General features: G+C 38.7%; 1 protein-coding gene across 1 annotated transcript in view; it reads right to left on the bottom strand.

Moving 5' to 3' along the window:
- Nucleotides 1–1,660: 1,660 nt before the first annotated feature.
- The window catches only part of VWDE (von Willebrand factor D and EGF domains), a 54,520-nt gene continuing 36,292 nt past the window's right edge, over nucleotides 1,661–19,888 (bottom strand). The window contains exons 19-30 of the mRNA XM_060782178.2: nucleotides 19,414–19,551; nucleotides 13,786–14,472; nucleotides 13,153–13,248; nucleotides 12,974–13,069; nucleotides 11,607–11,702; nucleotides 10,892–10,987; nucleotides 9,617–9,712; nucleotides 7,686–7,781; nucleotides 7,485–7,580; nucleotides 4,963–5,058; nucleotides 4,584–4,687; nucleotides 1,661–4,470 (exon numbers count right to left, since the gene is read on the bottom strand). Of these exons, the coding sequence (XP_060638161.2) occupies nucleotides 4,456–4,470; nucleotides 4,584–4,687; nucleotides 4,963–5,058; nucleotides 7,485–7,580; nucleotides 7,686–7,781; nucleotides 9,617–9,712; nucleotides 10,892–10,987; nucleotides 11,607–11,702; nucleotides 12,974–13,069; nucleotides 13,153–13,248; nucleotides 13,786–14,472; nucleotides 19,414–19,551 (1,712 nt within the window). The 3' untranslated portion in view covers nucleotides 1,661–4,455. The remainder of the gene's footprint in view (nucleotides 4,471–4,583; nucleotides 4,688–4,962; nucleotides 5,059–7,484; nucleotides 7,581–7,685; nucleotides 7,782–9,616; nucleotides 9,713–10,891; nucleotides 10,988–11,606; nucleotides 11,703–12,973; nucleotides 13,070–13,152; nucleotides 13,249–13,785; nucleotides 14,473–19,413; nucleotides 19,552–19,888) is intronic.

Below are 19,888 nucleotides of genomic sequence, written 5' to 3'. Positions count from 1 at the left end.
GAAAGTTAGATGGAGTGCCACATTCCACCCATTCTGAACAGTTTTTCAGGGTAATTTTACATCAGTGGTTCTCAACTTTTTTGACCAGGGTCCACTTGACCAGGGACTACTTGACCAGAGTCCACTTTGACTAGGGATCACTCTCCAACATTAGTACCAAAAGGGTTACAAATCAGTTTTTGGTCAGCTTTAGATTAAGTTTAGTTATTCGGGATGCTGATTCAGAAAATTGCATTGGATAGAACACATCAGCTCTAGTTTCTGATACAGAACATATACCATTCGGTAGTTGCAGGCCCGTAGCCAGGATTTCATTTCGGGGGGGGCTGAGTTTCGGGGGGGCTGAGTCTGAGTGAAAGAGGGTCTAGCCTAGCAAACCTTTTGTATCATTACCCCAATACCCCCATACATATGGTATATATTGAGAATGGTGATCAAATCATGATATTAATAAACATAACAGTTTAAATAATGCACCAGTAAGGCCTTTTCGCGAACCACCATGAAAATTTCGGGGGGGGGGGGGGGGCTGAAGCCCCCCGAGGCCCCCCCCCCCCCCGGCTACATGCCTGGGTAGTTGCCATCTGCTTGACCACAGAAAACCATATTTAATAATCTAGAGCCGCGGACCTTATTTTAGGTCTTGTGTCCTACAGGTTGGGAACCACTGTTTTACATAGTGGGCTATATCACTATATTAGTGAACAAATTACAAAGGATGGTGTTCTGCTACTATCTGCACAACCACCAACATAATGACTAGAGCATGGGTAAGCAACAATCAAGAGGATGTGAGCTATTTTCCATTTATAAACCTCTGTCGGGATCACACTGATAAACATAAAACAACCAGATGTGGTTTCATACCACTTCCATTGTGGGTTCTGGCCAATTGCTCCAGAAAATCATCAGAGGATTTTTAAATATATATATGGAAAACATAGAGATCCCAAATGCTTTATGTAATGGTTTTAAGACATTTGGGGAACTATTTTTTAAATGGGAAGCCTCAAGTACCACACACTGGGGCCACAGAGACCCCACCCCTTCTCTAGACCAAGAATAACAATGTTTATACCATACTCTCTTCCACATTTTGAATAGTACCTTGGAGGGCTGCAACTCCTTACAGCAGAACTTAGTTTTTCTCCCTCCAACCATCTTCTCCATGGTGGTAGCAGTGGTGTTTTTTTCTACATCCCTGAGCTGTTATTCTCATTCCTAGGCTCTTGTGTGTGTGTAGGGGGAGATGGTAGCCCTACAGCTTGACTGTTCTGATGCTGTTCTCTTATGTGCTAGGAATGAGTGTTGCAATCCTGCTACCATCAATTGCAAGGATAAAATGATGAGTTGCCTTCTGAAAGTAGCTGCTCATGGGATCAGTTTTTAAGAATTGCCTGGAAATTCAACATTAGTTCAAACTTTAGAATAGAAACAGACATAAAAAGTAAAACTCAGCTTTGCCTCTGTTTCTGACATGCCCTTCGGCAAGTCTTTGCTGCACATTTGTAGAGCTTTTACATTCAGATAAGAGCAGCATAGCCTCCAGCCTTCCACTGTGGAGCTTGTAAAATGTCAAGCTTGCATCAAGGGTGCTCCGGTGAGATTTTTCAAGGCAGAAAGCACTTCTGTTTATGCGTGAAGATTATGTCAAGTTGCTTACGATGAGATGATAAAAGAAAGTTATAAATGTAAATCATGTCACCCATTTGATGGTCTGAAATAGAAAATGTGGCTGGAAACTCTGCAGACACTTTCTGCAGTCTGCACTTTGGAAGGGTAATTTATGTAACAAACACTCACCATCAATCACAAACATTTCAAATGACAAGGCATGTGATTTATAAAAGCACTACTGATGTCCTCTAAGCTCTTGTTCTTCAAGGTGGCCAAGGAACAATTTTCATATCTAACATACCCCAGATTAGATTTAAAAAACCCACATTTTGAGCAAATTGTCAAGAATGCTGTGTGACAAGATTGCAGTGCCAACAGTCCAATGTTTTTCACCAGGGTAGACATGCTCTTACTGAACAGCAGGAACCATGCTTATAGTAGAGGAAGTGTATATAATATATGGCCCACATTCAACTCTCCTGCATAGTGGGCTCATTTTGACCAAGTTTAGTTAGGTTTGTTACCACTGAAAAGTAGATTATGACTAACTTGCATCTCACTAAAATGAATGGAATACCAATACAACTTCCTGAATTCAGTCCCAATGAAAGACAAGCACCCTTTTCACCCTTTGTAAGTTTCCATTCTTAGGGGGACTCAACGCAGGCACCAGAAGGGACGATTTAACCAATGAACTGACAGGAATCATAAACAAAATCTTTTTCATTGTAATTTGAACACTGCAGTTTGGGAGGGAAAAAGCTCACAGGTAACATATATGGAATTCACTTGGCTTTCAGAGTATGGAGAAAATATACGATGCTGGCATATTACATCTAAATAACTGCATAATTGTTCCAGACTTCCCACTTTATATGATTTCCAAATGTCTTTTTTTCTATTACTCATGTGGAAGAATGGATCCTACACAATCCAAGCAGGTAGTATTAGAGGCGCTTTACTTCTTTCTAGATAGGATCCCAAGAAAGATCTATACAGGTCTGTTTCTAAAGCAAGCTTCCCCAGCCATCCTACAAGTATGGATTGCCTTGTTCAAAAGTTTATTATTGCAATTACTAACTGGTTTCTAGAGGTAGCAAGGACAACAAACAATGCAAAGTGGTATAGTAATCAGAGATTGGGAAAGTGTTACTGTTTTACTGTTAATTCCCAGAATCTCCTTGCCAGCATGGGCAAGTTCCTAGTTATTCAAATCAAAGAATTATAAAGTTGGAGGAGATCACAGTGGCCATCTAGTCACACTAAGACTTATCATAAAAATATTTTTCTTCAACAAATCATTGCAGAAATCAGTATGTAGATGACTTGAAGGGGCTGTTCCCCACCAGGCACATCTTGCATAGGGTACCATTGCTGTGCTGAGCTTGCTACTACTTATTTCTTATTGACAGTAATTTAGGGCTTGTCCTGACCTCACCTGAAAACATTCACAGCCCACCTCCACTCAGTCCCATTAGTTTTCTTCAACAAATAAACAGTGGGATATGCAACCAATTCACAATATACAGTTGTCAGTGTTATAATTCCACTTTAGCTGCCATGGCAATATCTTATGAAACACTGGGATTTATAGTTTGGTGATGCATTAGTGTCCCTGGATGAAAATTCTATATGCACTTCCCTAAACTCCAAATCCCAAAATTCTATAGCATGAAAAATTGGAATCAGAGTGTTATATGGGTTGAGAATCCTTCATCTGGAATCCTTAAATCCAAAATAATCCAGAAGTATCTGGATCCAGAAGTGTGGCTGAGATACAGAACTTTTCAATGTACATAAACTTTGTTTCATGTACAAAATTATTTAAAATGTTTTGTATAAAATTACCATTTGGCTCTAAGGTATACACGACAAAAATGAATTGCATGTTTAGGCTTGGGCCTCATCTTAAGATATCTATTTATGAATATGCAAGTATTCAGGGGGAAAAATCCAAAATATGGAATACCCCTAAATCCAAGCATTTTGGACAAAAGATACTCAACCTGTAACTGAACAAAACATGAGCGACTCACAGTCTAGTGCACAGCTTCTTAAACCTTTTCCACTCATGGCCCCTTTTCACACAAGATTTTTTTGTGACCCTGGGTATATAGATAAAATAGCCATAAAGCAAAATTAGCATTTGCAAGGCTTGCTAAAGAAGGGGGGACAGGTTGATTTTCCTTTCTTATAAAGTATGACTGAAGTATTTGCAGCACATTATTGGTAACAGATTAAAGTAAATGACTAAAACAGCCACTAGGTGAAAAGCAACACAAATGTTTTGTGAACCCCACATTTCTTTAAGGGACTTCAAATGGGGTTGTGACTCATAGCTTAAGCAGCTTTGGTGTAGTGTAATGTTTGGTAAATTTTTAGAGTCTTGGGATGACATTTTTCTGTATCTTGGAGGACTTTATCTCCACCAGACCTCTGCCAACACTATGAAAGTTTTGGATTGGGGTGATTTGGGGGCAAAAATGTTTAGTGGGTATTTATGGGGAGTTCCAGTGGAAATCCTGGGAGAGCCATATACTGCCTGCAAAGTTACACTTTGCTCATGGCCTATGGAAGAATGGGGGCAATGGGACTTTTAAAAAAAGTAAATATGAATGGCTAGGCAGCTTGAAGTAATATTATGTCTATCCACTCCCACCCCAGCTAGCCAAAGCATTTCTAAACAAGCTTTCATCTCTATTTACTGTATGTCAGCAATCTGCATATGGAAGAAAGGGTTGAGTCTTTTTATGAAACAGGGCCTTGTAAGAATCTGTCCACATCCTAGAACCCTGTAGTACATGTTTGGTCAATGTGTAATTCAGGGAAATTTGTTCTTCAAACACGTTGAACCTTGGAAGAAAATTGGGAAGGGGGGGGGGGAAGAGAGAGAGAAAGTTTAATTATAATACAGTCTCAGCCCCAGCCACTTTTGTCTTTTTGAAAGCAGGGAATATTTGAGATACCTGATTTTTCTTCCCACAGATAACTCCACTGTAGCCAGGACGACAAGAGCATACATTTGGCAGTGTACATATGCCTCCATAGAGACACTTCCGGTTGCACACAGCTGAAATATGCAAAAAGAGAGTTTTTACAACTGTACCCTCAATTCTCTTCTGACACAATCAATCAAACAAAAAAAACCCCAAATAAAATATAAATAAATAAATAGCCTAGCAAATAGAACCTCTCTGTCAGCGAAGGAAGCCCTGATTATTCTACAAGAATTCTTCAATGTTTTATTGCACTGTAATCTGAACTTTGGGTCCCTTATGAGAGAAAAAAATAGGTATAGATTAATTAAATAAATAAATCAAAATAAAAACTATAAAGGTGACTCACGTGTTTGACACTGAACTCCCTCCCATCCTGGACGACAATGGCAAGTACTTGGTCCAATGCATTCTCCCCCATTCTTGCACTTCTGAAGGCATATAGCTACAAAACACACATGAAGACACAGGCACTGATGTTAATGGAACCATGAATATCCTTGATGAGTCAAAATCTGTTTGAGCATCCTTAGTCTTGCCTTAGTCAGAGTGGGAGGAAATCAACCTCTGCATCTTTTCCAAATTTGTTTCCTATATTTCTGATGGTTTTGAAAACTGTAGTGTTGAAGGCTTTCATGGCCAGAAGCACTGGTTTGTTGTAGGGGTTTTGAGCTGTATGGCCATGTTCTAGAAGCATTCTCTCCTGACGTTTCTCCTGCATCTATGGCAGGCATCCTCAGAGGTTGTGACCTCACAACCTCCGAGGATGCCTGCCATAGATGCAGGTGAAATGTCAGGAGAGAATGCTTCTAGAACATGGCCAAACAGCCCAAAAACCCCACAACAACCCAGTTTTGAAAACTGTTAAGCATATAGAAATTCCCAGAGCCAGTGTGGTGTAGTGTTTTGAGTGTTTGGCTACAACTCTGCAGACTAGGTTCGAGCCCACACTTGATTATGAAAATCTACTGGCAATTCATCTCAAAGGTATTACAAGATTCCTGTCCATACTGATCAAAACTAACATGGCTATGTCTCAGAATTACCCACAAAAGAGATTCTGGAGTCCTAACAAAGTGCTCAATGGAAAATGTCACTGGAGGACAATTATGAAACGAGACTCAAAGTAAATGCCATGCATCAGAATGTATGCTTATATATCTGCTATGAAAGATCTACAGTGCATCTACATTTAGCATTTAGTCTCTGTTGCAATCTGTGGCAATTTTATCTTTTTTCTGATCTTTTTTGAGGCTATATAATCATTGGAACCACTCAGAAAGAATGAACCAACTCTACAAAGTAGCATTCCTAGTTCCCTTAATGTCAATGCCCACGTGCAAACATGAACACAGTGAACTGGAAAAGGCATAGAATGTGACTATTAACATGATCAAGGGAAGAGAAGCATCTTCCTTACAATGAGAATCAAAACAGGTTGAGGTTTTAGAAAAATCAGCTAAGGAAAGCAGGATGCTAAGGAAGATTTAGGAATAGAAAAATGGATACAATGATGGGGAAGCCTTCTTGTGACTCAAAATCTTCGTGACCACATCTTCCTTTACGAACTTGCATGATCGCTAAGATTTTCTGGGGAGGCTCTTCTCTTGCTCTCACCCTTGTCACAAGCATGGTTGGTGGGGATGAGAGAGAGAGAGCATTCTCTGTGGTGGCCCCCAGCTCTGGAATTCCCCAGGGAGATTAGGCTAGCACCCACCCTGTCCATCTTCCACAACAATCTAAAAACATGGATGTTCCACTGTACTTTTGATTAGAGAATCCCACAGATAATCTTAGCCCAAACTGGGACCCAAAATATCATCCTTGCACTTTACTACTGTTCTGTACCCAAAGTTATAATGCTCCATTTTAAATTGCCCAGTATCCCTAATGTTGCCATTTGCCTTATGTGCTTTATCCATCAGTCCTATCCTCACAATTGATTTGCACCAGTCTACACACCTGTGCCCAGAAATTCATTATTATTGTAGGTTCATTGGTTGTAGGTTTGGTGGTTGCTCTTATATTCTGTTATAATGTTTTATTCTGTTTTAGGCTGTTGTTTATGTATTTTAGTGTTTTATATTTGAACTATGTTTGATCTGGCTCATCCCCTAAGCCCCTCCGGGGAGATGGACGTGGAGTATAAAAATAAAGTCATCATCATCATCATCATCATCATCATATAGTCTCAAAGAATGTACACTGCAGAAATTGCATCTTCCAACCATCATCTCCATCTCCTCCTCAAAAAAAAATCAACATAAGCCTCTTTAAGCTTTCCCAGCTCTCAACTACTGGAGTGCACACACCACTCTCTGATGTCAGTGACATTCTTTGACTTGATTTGACAGAGCTTGTTCAAACCTTCTGATATTTTTCTGTAAGCTAAAAGAGATTCTGGAACCATCTGCTCTTTTGCCCTCTGCTCTTGGTCATAGACCTTTGCTGGCCTTTATGTTTGAAATCAATGCAGCTTGATTCTGATCTTGTTTGAGTTAGTTTAACAAAGCCACTGTCTGACCTCTGCAGTATGAGAGGTGGAAATTTGTCTCAAAATTGTATAGTTCTTTTTTAAAAAAAGATTATCAGGGAGACATGCTGTGGCTGTGAGATATTGAACACTTAAGCAAGGAGATAAACAAGGAAGCTACAGATATTATTTTGAAAGAGAAGGTAAGTCTGGTCCATTAGACAGGGAAAACCCCAAGGGTCACATTAAACTGCTGTGAATAGATGCCCTCTAATTACAATGGAATGTAAATTACATGCTCCTTACTGATGTAGCTTAGGAAAAAAATGCTCTTTATCTAGCCAATTTAACAACAGGCATGCCTTTTTATGGTTGCAGGTGCTGAGATAAATACATACGGGTGTTGCATCGTTTGCCTCTCCAGCCAGAAGGACAAGAACAAACATTTGGGCCCACACATCTCCCTCCATTCATGCACAGAGGGTCACAAATACCTAAAATCAAAGAGTATTAAAAATTACACAGTGTGTGTGATGAAGCTAGCAACATTTTCCCACTTTGACCAGTTGAAACGTGTCAGAGTTTTGAAGCAGCCTTACTTTTTTCACATCTTCTGCCAATATATCCCTCCGGGCAGGTGCAAACATTATTTCTCATACAATGACCACCATTCTTACAAGGGGGGGTGCAGACGGCTAAAGATAAAACAAACAAGTGAGGTGCAGATTCGAACACTCAACACTATGCAAGCATAACATTTTTGTTTACCTCTAATAATGGAAATATCTATAGAGTTTCTCTTTTGACTAACTGCAACAAATAGATTTGAAGGTGATGTGTTCGTCTCTGCATATGCATAAACGTGAAGGTGGCATCCTCTATTAGAGAAAACTACCCTAAAATATAGCAGAGCATCCAAAAACATAAACAGGATACTTAAAGTTAAGCAACAGCTCACAGCTAGTGCATTCACATTCACAGACATGCATGCAGAGATACATTTACATAAGCTCTCAGCTAGATCAATGTACATGTTTACACAAGGTCACTCCACTTTTCCAAATGACAAAATCTCTTCGCAAGCTATTCAGTAATGTGTAATAGTAGATACAGCATCATCCATCCAAGCTGCACATCTGATAGACACACTGCATAATGTTAAGAGCATCTAAGAAGCAGAATCAGTCGCACAAGTCATGTATAGATCTAGTACTGGCGTGAGAATCACTAACCAGCCTTTCACACTAGGAAAAGATTCTGTGTCCTTGTCTATGTTATTTACTGCTTGATTGTTCAAATCTTGCATATTTAGCTGAGAAACAGCCCACTTTTAAACTCTGGGGATGAGCACATTCAGGCTAAACTTGAATCTCTGGCTCTCACACACAAAAGGAGGGGGAGGACTCATCTTCTCACGTGAACATCAATATTTCATTTCCACATACAATATTCCACATTCAGCAGATCGGTCTTCCAATCTACATGGACTTGTGTCTGTTAAACCGATGTAGGTAAGTAGAATAGAGTGGGGCAGAAGGGATGGGAGTCCTTTCTCCTTGGACCACTACAAGGACCAAGCTGAAGACTGGCATGGGGGCTGTCATGTCACTTCGGGCAAGACACTTGAGGTTATTTTCTTTGATTACCTGTACATTTTGAGTTTAATTTTTTTAAAAAACAAAAAAACAAAACTGTTCCAAGCTTTGTCACATAGACAGTCACTTGTCTATTTTTGTTCTAAATATCAATTGTCTATGTGAAGCAAGCAGAAGGCCTGGAACATACAGGAGATTTCAGAATGTTCCCCTACCTCTTTCCCTGGACCCCATGTTGAGAAAATGTGGAACTGTGGAACTAAAATAAAAGGGAAGTTATATTCAGGAAGTTACATTAAAAAGCTGTGTCTGAGGCGGACTAGAGCCGGGTTTTTTTTGTTTTGTTTTGTTTGAAAAGGCTTATATTCTCAACAGGTCTTTAGTCTTTCCAGCCACATGTACTAAGTTTTCTCCTAACTCACAATCAGGGTAGAATGGGAAAGGGATACAGACTTAGAGCAAATCAAAACCTTCATTATGGATTATGAATGCAACAAATCACATAGTGCCAATTTTTACTGAGCAGAGCCAATTCTATCATTAGATAAAGGTAAGAGGGAATGACTGCCTTAAAGCAGCATGTTTCAGTTTCATAAAAGGATATTATTAGTGCTAAAAGGGGAGAGACTTTATAATGGAATTTTCTATTTTGTGTGCAAAAACAAGTTGAGTATTATGTGCTTTGCTTTAGATTGGGGGCAACACAATTTGATGATCTATCCTGAACTGCTAGTAAGTTCTTTAACACAAAGCTCCCTGATTTTTTCAATACATAGCATACAACATACACCAACTGTGTTGTGCTCTCTATATGATCCAAAACATGCTTTATTCCTTCAATATTATTCCCATCAGAAAAGAAGCAGAGAAATGACCCCATTTCCTTATTTCTAAGAACTGATCATTTTTATTTCAAAAAAACTAAATGAAATTACCATTTTGACAATAGGCACCAAAAAATCCATATGGGCAAAGACATGTATTTGGTTTAATACACAACCCACCATTGAGACACACTGGATCACACACTGCTGTAAAAGACAAGGAAAGGAAGACATTATTAAGGCCAGTGTCACATAACTACATGCAAATGACCTTTAGACCCAAAGGCTTAATAAAAAGGTGTCCAATGGGGAACTGAAATAATACCAGCTTGGCACCAATCAGGCTTCCAAAGAGATTGATTTCACTGCTGAGGTACCACAGCAAAAAAAGCTTTTCCATATGTCCTTCTCAAAATATATTATCCCTAATGGCAGGACACATGACCCCCTCCCACCCCAAAATAGCCCTCTGTATCCATCAGTTTAATTTTCTCCCACATTTGAATGTTAATAAATGCTAATTTGGCTGCTATTTTTCCCAATCCAAAGGGGAAATGTGTTTATATTTGCACTAGTTAGAGCAACCTGTTACAGCTGAAATGCTACTAGATCTTGAGTGCCCCCCCCCCCCCCCCAAGTGCTTTGAGCTCTCCTACCAGTCTTCCCCTTCCCCCTTGGTTCCATACCGGTGACATTAACCTGTGTATTTAAACTGTGGTTTTGAATTGTTCTCTAATCTGTTTTTTAATAATTGTTTCACCCGGGAGTTGTGTTTCTCCTTTCCACGGCACTTGTGCGCCACTTTGTGCTGGTCAGTGACCTTAATAAAGTGTTGTATTGTATTTGCACTAGTTATCTGTCGAAATATATGTTCAATGAAAAAGATAATTTAACTATCCATAACTGAAACTTTGGTTAACAAATAAATATCCTTCTTCCCCAGATAAATAAAACTTGACTGGCAGAAACAACAAACCAGACAAATTCAAGATTGCATAGTTTAAAACAAGGCCAGATAGCCATGATTTTTAAAAACTGTTAAAAATAAAGAACTGAAAGTTGTACATATAGATTATATTTATTTTTAAGGCTTACAGAAGGTTCTGCCTTCCTCAAATCCATGAAAAAAGCGTCAGCTTGCACTCTAAGGACATAATTTTTCACCATGAAAACAGAGGCTTCAATGAAGCAACACTGAGTACAAGTCCATTGTGAAGTTATGGAAACAGGATACTTACCCACTCCTATTACACAACTGCTTAATGATTTATGTTATCTGGTATTTCATAGTCTATCATTTCTAAAATGTCCAGTTTCTGATTGCAGTATTACTGAGTTGTGCAGCAATTCTAATGCAAAGCAATTTCCTTGGGCTATGTTTTTTACCTGTACTACAGGTAGGTCCATACCAGCCAACTCTACACTGGCAGACATCTGGAGTAAGACACTGACCCCCATTTTCACAGTGTCTGTTGCAAACCACTGTAACAACAGAATTGAAATAACCAGGAATTAGTAGAATTAATATTATTTATTATTATTTACTTATTTTTATCCCAGTTTTCTCCCACAGATGGGACTCAAAACTATAACAACAACAACAACAACAACAACAACAATAACAATTTATTTCTATACTGCCCTCTCTCCCCGAGGGAACTCAGGGCGGTTTACACATAAGAAGGCAGATATTCAATGCCTAAGTGAGTACAAAACATTGCAAAACTACCATATAAGGCATCCGTATAATTTCATAGCTTTTATCAAAATCCGTCTTTATCATTTAACCTTAACAATAGGACTGCAGTTTTGCTGATTTTAAAAACCATGTTTCCCATAACCTTCTTAGACTGAAGAGCATTTACTTGTAGCATACATATCAAGAAGTTCGACTTATAAGTCAAAAGTCTTTTATGATTTTTACAAACATAAATTTTGCAGGTTCGGTAGCATAAAAAGACCAGAAATGTGCAGTGTCTCTCATTTGGATATGTCTAACTATGCAACAATGCTCATCTGATTTTCACATTGTACTGATTGACTGGAAACCTGAATCCACAGGCCACAAGTTCAAGCACAAACATTTCTTTGAACAACTTACTTGTTTCACAGCGTGGACCAACAAATCCATAGGGGCATGTACAGAGATTTCGAGAAAGACAGGTCCCTCCATATAGGCAAGGTGGGTCACAATGTGCTGCAGGTGCAAAAAGAAGTTTCTTCAGGAAATCAGCTCCAAAAAAATTCCATGGAAATCAGAAATGTTTAAACAAAAGATAAAGTAAAATAGCCTTCGACAGCTTATTCTACACAAACTGGTTGAAACAGCGATCTTTTTAAAAAACAACAACTGAAATTACTCCTTGGAATATCAAAAACAGAGAGGACCAAATACTAAACTACATTTTCAATATGAGAGCCAACCTAATGAGTTTGGCAGTACCTGCATTGTCACGTTTCAGTACAATCTGTGTTTTATATTACTATACCTTAGTACTTGAGTTCAAAGAAACTAGTAATGACTGAGAAGTCTGAGTGAAGAATATGTTTCACTGAATTATGCACATTTAAATCAGGGATGGGCAACTGCTGATTTCCATTTTGCTTGGAAAAAGCCATCTCCTTGGTCTAGAACAGGATCAAGAGAATATCGTAAAATCACCTCTTTGTGCTCTTTGTTGTTATTTGACATATGGTGGCCTTAAGAATGATGGCTTTCCAAGAGCCTTGGTCATTAGCAGTTCTACTAACTATTGCATGCTCAGATCCCCTCCTTGACTGAAGCAATCCATTTTCTATTTTCCCACCATTCCCCCCAACATTATCATAGTGTCCAATGAGTTATGCCGTCTCATAATAGTCCCAGCCTATGATAACCTTAGTTGAATCCTTTTAGCTAGTGGGAAGATTTTAGGTGAAAACCTGCTAATTTGGAAAGGGGAACATGGTTGACAAAAATGGTTGCTTACCTCTAAATATAAAAGAAATATATAACAGAGTATATTCTGATTTAGTTATATTTAGAGTGGACTCTTTGAGTTAATATTAGCCATGGCTTAAAAAGTGACACGGATTTCAATGGGATTGCCTTGAGTATAACTGAACCAAGAGGTTCTAGTTCAGTGCTGAGGAAATCAATGATGCTTCAAAGGTAGCTGGGCTCTTAACATTACAGCATTTTTGGGTCAAACATATTGTGCTAAAGAGTTACAGTTTGGTGGCAGGAAAAGTGTTTTTTTATACAAATTGTGTTCTCCAGCTTCACACATCACTTCAACTTTTAAGCATGTCTTCAGAATAAGAAATACAGCTTTATGAACTCCTGATCTTAGGGGAACAAAAATGAATTATGCATTTTCAGATTCTGTTTTATGAAAACAAATAATTGACACTGACAGGTTTCAAGGATCAATATGCACAGCAAAGTCCAGTATACATTTTGGGTCATCCATAAGACCATTCATTTACCTTCATCACAGTTGGAACCACTGAACCCAGGAAGACATTCACATACATTAGGCTTGATACACTTCCCATGGTTTTTGCATTCTGGTTGACACAAAGCTGTATAAAAATAACACCCAATCTTTAGAAGCATTATTTAGGATTATCAATCACACAGGGAAACAGCAATACGTTTTACTCACCTGCCTGACAACTAAGACCAGTATAACCAAGCTTACATCTGCATGTATTTGGTGCTACACATTCCATGTTTTGACCACATGTGTGCCTGCATATGGCTACAAGAGAGGAGGAAATTATTAATTTGATTTATGGTTGACTGTCAACATTTGCAGGTTTTGTTTTTTGTGGATTTGATTATTTGTGGAATTGATTAATATGTTCTCTCTAGGAATCTCTAGGTTTTCAAGAGTGGCTCCATGGTCAATCTTCACCAGAAATTGACCACAGAGAAATTGACCAACTTCACCAGAAATTGACCACCAGAAATTGACCAATGTCTAGAGATTACCACAGAGAACATTTCTCTAGACATTTATACATCCTCCAGCATGATTACTTGTTCAATTTCCAATATTGGCCATGAAATCGCACTGAAGGCTCTAGGGATTCCTAGAAATGTGATCTCTAATGCAAAAAAAGAGTTTTTTATTTACAGACATGGGTCCTGCACACCTGAACCCCACAACCATATATCCCACATTTCTCCCTTGAATGGGACCTAGAGTAGCTTACAGTTAAAGAATATAAATGAAATTTTAAAACACTGAATGAAAAAATGACCATGTTATTATAATTACTGTTGATACTTATACCTCTACAAATGACACCATCTCCATAATAGCCGAAAGGACAACGACCACATTTGAAGCTCCCTTTTTCACTTGGTTTGCAAGGAACTCCAGGGAAACAGGGTGAATCTGCACAGGTTAAGAGGCGTGGGATAGCTGCTGATGATAATTTTTTATGTGTGCCTGGATCTTTAGGGTACATAGCATGTCTCTCAAAGGTGGATGGTACAGAATTATCTTTATGCCCATTGAAGGGACTTTGAAATTTGTGATTACTTCTTTCCCCCAGTTCTTTCTTTGAGAACCATGTGCCATTGATCATGTTAGCTCTGCTGCTCAATGTGATGCCATCCTCAAGTGGTGAATAGGTTGAGTGATCTTGTATCTTTGTTGTCTTCTCAATGAAGACTGAGTTATTCCTAAGCAACGTGTCAGATGTAGAGTTTATTGGTATGTCTTCTCTTGTATTGCCAGAATGAACATTCGTGGTACTGATACCAAATGCATAATTAGGGTATTTATTCTGGACAGTCCTTCTAAAAGCTGCTCTCTGTGAAAGAAATACATCTGAAGATATAGTTGGTTTTGCTGCGGACATTAGTGGAATGCTGTTGGCTCTTTCTGTGGGAACAAAACTTTTGGAAACATCTGCAGGATTAGGAGGAAGCTCAGAAATGTTTGGAGCCTGGGCTGCTGAGCGTTGCACAAAACCTGCCAAAGAAACAGAGAAGACAGAAGCAAAAATAATTACAACATTTAAATTGGAAAAGAAAATATTCTTACATTTGTAACAATGAGTTTTCTATATTGATCAGAATTCTTTCTATACTTGCTCTACTACTTAGTGTTACTGAGTGTTACCATCTATCTATCTATCCATACACACATACATGCATACATACAATGGGTTATTTAGCATTGTCTGTCTGTCTGTCGTCATTCATGCAATGTGCCCATGCTACATCTTGGCGTTTAATTCAAGGACCAAAATACAGTAGAGTCCTGCTTATCTAACATAAATGGGTTGGCAGAACACTGGATAAACAAAAATGTTGGATAATAAGGAGGGATTAAGGAAAATCCTATTAAATGTCAAATTATGTTATGATTTTACAAATTAAGCAACAAAACAAATATATAGCCCTAAGATGGCCCTAAGGGAAAAACTCTCACTACAATTTCCTAAACCTTTACGTGTTTTCCTATTGGAAAAGAATCGGTTCCATCCCCAGTAAAACTACTTCGGTGAGCTGCAAATTCATTTTCTTCTGTTCAGACTTGCATTTTTGATTGCTTCTAAGACATGGCTCTACCTAAATCACCTGGAAATGTGATCTAATGCTTTACACAAGGCTTTCCAAGACATTAACTTTATAAACATAGCTCCCACTGCAAGGCAGAATAACCTCTAACTCTCAAGATGTTGCATTATGTTGGTGGGAGAGCATAATGCAAGATGTTGCATTATGTTGGTGTTGCATCATGCCTCATGAATGGCCAGGCTGGCTAAGGCTGATGAGAATTTTAGTCAATTATCTCAACTTTATTGGACTACAACTTCCAGAATCCACCATGGCTACATTGGTTAACAACTTCTCTCTACTGAATCTCCAGAGAGCAATCCTTTCTTCCTAAAGAGCTACCACAACTGGGGGGGGGGGGGATTCTACTTTGTATGGGAGGGAAATGAAATATAATTCCAGAAAATATTTTTGACAAGACTTCAGAATTTTCAATTCTTACTCTGACCTCCCACTCCCTCCCCGGTGACAAAATTATCACCTTGCCTCTATCCCAAATGCTACTACTATGGTCTTAGGGGGAGAAAGGAAGAAGTAGGCACAACTCCATCTCAGATAGAACCAGAAACAAATGAAAGGACATCCCTCTATCCCAACTGCCACTGCCCTGGCCTTGGAAGGAGAGAAGACATCTCAGGCAAGTTCCATTATGCCCAGGTCTAGAAACAGATAAAAGATCCTTTCTCTATCCTACCTGTCACTGCCCTGCCATTGGTAGCCAGGGAGAAGAGGCAAACACAATTCAATTATTGCTAGGACCAGGAACAAAGGAACAACCCCCTCCAACTGCCATTGTCTGGTTTCAAGGAGATCGAATAAAAGGCAGCCACAGCTCCAATGTGTCCAAGTCCACTAGCTGAAGAAGGAACCTCACTCCATCCCAATTGCCACTGCCCTGACCTTGATAGAAGAGAAGAAGGAGCAATTTTTCCTGAATTTAATTCCATTTCAATTGCCATCCCCTTTCTTTTTGTGTCCTATCATAATTAGATTATATATCTGAGGACAGGGAACAGTTTTGGTGTTCTACTTGTGAAGAACTATGTACAGCAATAGCACTATATGAGTAAGAGAATATGATGCTTATTATCATCCAGATATCCAACATGGGTTGAACTTACAAAGTAATATCTTGGAAAGCAACATAAATTATCAAACATATAGGATATATCCACACTGAATATATTTAGCTGCTTCATTCCACTTCAAGTTCATAGTTTCATCCCGCAGGACCCTGAGATTTACAACTGTATTTAAAATGTACCATTTCACCTACCACAACAACAGTATTAGTACTCCATAACACAGAAAACTCACTTCTGACTATACATCCCAGGATTCCATGGGACTGAACCACAACAGTTAAAGTGGTATCAAAATAGTACAATTGGACAGTGTGGCTACACCATGATTTCATATCCAGTTATTTAAGAGTATATTGTTATCATTTCATACAGAATACTTCGAAAACAACATCGGATTGTTGAAGACACGCATTTTCCTTGATCCAAAATTCACACGAGTGGAATTCATTCTGAACAACAGGACAACATTAACAAAAAATGTAAACAAGGACAGAATTCAGATAATAAACACGGAGAAGCCAGATGCAGTCGTAGCAGAATATACAATTGCTTTGAGCATTTAAATACGCACAGTTTCAATAAACCCGTGTGAGCCATGGTTAGAATCTATTACAGTGCATTTCATCCTTTCCCCTTAACACCGACTGTCCATCTCCCGAGGCGTCTTTTCAGTAACTGCAAAGCCCTAATATGTTTTCGGCTTCAGTCAAGTCTGCTACGCAGCACAGATCTTCCATGGGCATTCTTCTGTTTATAGTAATCATTTCTCTCTAATATTCAGATCCCTTGCTCAATATCTGTTGTTGATGGAGTATTTATTCTCTACTTTCTTCACTGCTTCCCCCTTGGTTTCATAAAAAATAATTTCTGCCTATATCATTTCTCTCCCTCCAGCTTTTCAGTCGCTCTGCACTGGTAACTTCTTTCTCTGTTGCCTTGGTTACTTGCTGCCTTCCCCGGCTGTATTTGTGTAGGCATTTCAGATGCACTTATACTACGTAATGTACACCAACATGCCCCCCTTTCCATATTTATTTTAGTATTTTATGATTAAATGTTCATTAGTACAAGACTGGAGAAAATAGTGCTGCTTTCTGATAGGCATATAATCTGACATGCATATGTAGGTGTCATTTCATGGGGTAGGTGCTCTAAGAGGACGACTTTTGGAGAATGACATCTAAAGACTTTAAGGAAAGGAGCCAGAATTGGGGAGAGCCCAATAAAGTCTCAAAATGATCAAAAGATCTCTCTTTTATTGACAAAAGGGCCCATTAATAGAACCATTTTGACTTAAGTCATTTCTTAATTCCAAGCTTGTCTTCTACCTCATTCAGGTGGAACCTACTGTCAGGCATAAAAATTCCTACAAAGAGCTATATGTAGATAATAGAGGGATGACTTGAGTTAAGATTTTAATTCATCTGTGACTGATCTCTTAACTCAAATCATTCTGATCTCAAAGCAAAATTCCCATAGAAATCTATTAACCCAGTACAGTCCCCCCAAACCACCCCCTTTTTTGATACATGTTTTAAAATAAGAATATGGGGCCATGGTAGCACAGAGAGTTAAACCACTAGCTTCAGAAAAACTTGCTGACCAGAAGGTTGGCAGTTCAAAACCGTGGGTCAGGGTGAGCGCCCGCTGTTAGTTCTAGCTTCTACCAACATACCAGTTCGAAAAAATGTAATGTGAGTAGATCAATAGGTACTGCCTTGGTGGGAAGGTAAAAAGTGCCCACGCAGCCATGCCAGCAACACGACCGGGACGGTCTATGGACAATAGGCTCCTCATCATGGAAAAATGGAACAAGAGCACCTCCCCAGGGCCAGAGTTGAGCATTGCCTCCAGACACCAGAGATGGAAAGGGAAACCTTTGCCTTTGTTTGTGTATTTTATGTCATTGTTCACTGTATAAAAGGCATTGAATGTTTGCCTATGTATGTGCTTACTGTAATCTGCTCTAAGTCCCCTTGGGGAGACAAAGCAGAATATAAATAAATTGTATTATGATTAAAATGTACTTTATGAATAACAAATGATGTATAAATATGCATGCAATAATAAAGAAAGATCAACTTTAAAATGGTAGAAAAACAAAAGTGTGGCAAGGAAGAACATTTGAGGCAAATGTTGGCCAGTGTAACAGAAGGCAAAAACTGCGCATTCACATGGAACAATAAAAAATATCAACTTTAAAATGGTATAGGCACAAAGTAGTATCAAGGAAGCACAAAGCACAAAATGAAGAGCCAGAACCATCATTTTCTTCATACTATACTCATTCCAGCCTCCCTCCCTTGCCCTCTCTCCCTGTCTCTCTTATGAAGCCAAACATACCAGGAAAAAAAATCACAAAAAACCTAACTAAACCAAAGTTACTCAAAGCAGAAAAGAGCAAAGCGGACAGAAATCTCCCAAAGCAGAGAAGAACGGGAGGCATGGAGGCTGCTCCCTTGAAGTTCTAAAGCCCTGTACTCTGGGATTAGAGCTCTCTCTGGTGCTAGCTCTTAACTCAAAATGCTGCTCATTTGTCAAAGCAAAACTCAGGCCTAGTGACAGCTCTTAACTCAAAAGTTCTTTATTTGGGACATTCTTAAGTGGAGGTTCAAAAGCAGTATCATCACAAGACAATTGCCTCCAATCACTGTTTGACATTCATAGGACTATATAGATTGAGTATGTTTTATCTCAAATGATTGAGACTAGAAATATTTTGGATTTCTGTTTTCAGATTTTGAAATACCTGAATTTGCATATACATACAAGATGAGATATCTTGGACATGGGACCCAACTTTAAACATAAACTTCATTTATGTTTCATATACACCATAGGCATATAGTCTGAAGATAATTTCATACAACTATGTTTAATAATTTTGTGCATGAAACAAAGTGTGTGTACATTGAGCCATCAGACAGCAAAGGAGTCTCTATCTCAGCAACTGATGTGAACAATTTTGCAAATTGACTGCATTGAAGGGGCATCAGTATTTATTTCTTGTTAATTATTAGAATGTTTGACTAGAATCTAAAAGATCCAGATTCTAGTTTCCACTTGGCATCTCTGGGCATGAACCAGCATGCTTAGGTGGGTATTGGACTATGACTATGGAGACCAAGGCTCAATTTCCCACTCAGGCATGGAAACCCACTGGGAGATTTTGGCCAAGTCACATACTCATAGTCCAGAAAACACCATTATAAGGTCAATGTAAACAGGAGATGACTTGTAGGCAGAAAACAACAAATTATTTTTACCATGGCAGATCTTCCCATCACCATACATGCCTTCTGGACATGGGCCACAGGTATAGGACTCCACAGTATTAAAGCAAGCTACTCCAGCAAAGCAGGGTGCGGACTTGCACTGATCAGTATCTTCTTGACAATATCTACCTAAATAGAAACAAAACCATTTAGGTACACTAATAAAGACTGTTTTTCTCACAAAACAAAACTGCCAAATTATAGGAAACTGCAATTTCTCTAGTCTAGCAGACTTCTGATAATATTAGTAAAATGATAAAAAACACCCCAATACTTCCAATGCAGTTTTGTCATATATCTATATCCATATATATAATATATATGGCTGTTTTTCCAAGAGCAGACTCCATTAAACTTTACAGGACATACTTTTGAACTGACATGTACAAGATCACATCATGTTTCTATTTCTTAGGCTGCCATACCTAGTAATCCAGAAACGTCACAAGGCTAAAGCTGAACCTTT

Source organism: Anolis sagrei, chromosome 6 (genome assembly GCF_037176765.1).
Source record: "Anolis sagrei isolate rAnoSag1 chromosome 6, rAnoSag1.mat, whole genome shotgun sequence".
Taxonomy (NCBI): Eukaryota; Metazoa; Chordata; class Lepidosauria; order Squamata; family Dactyloidae; genus Anolis; species Anolis sagrei.
This window is presented reverse-complemented; position numbering and strand designations above follow the sequence as displayed.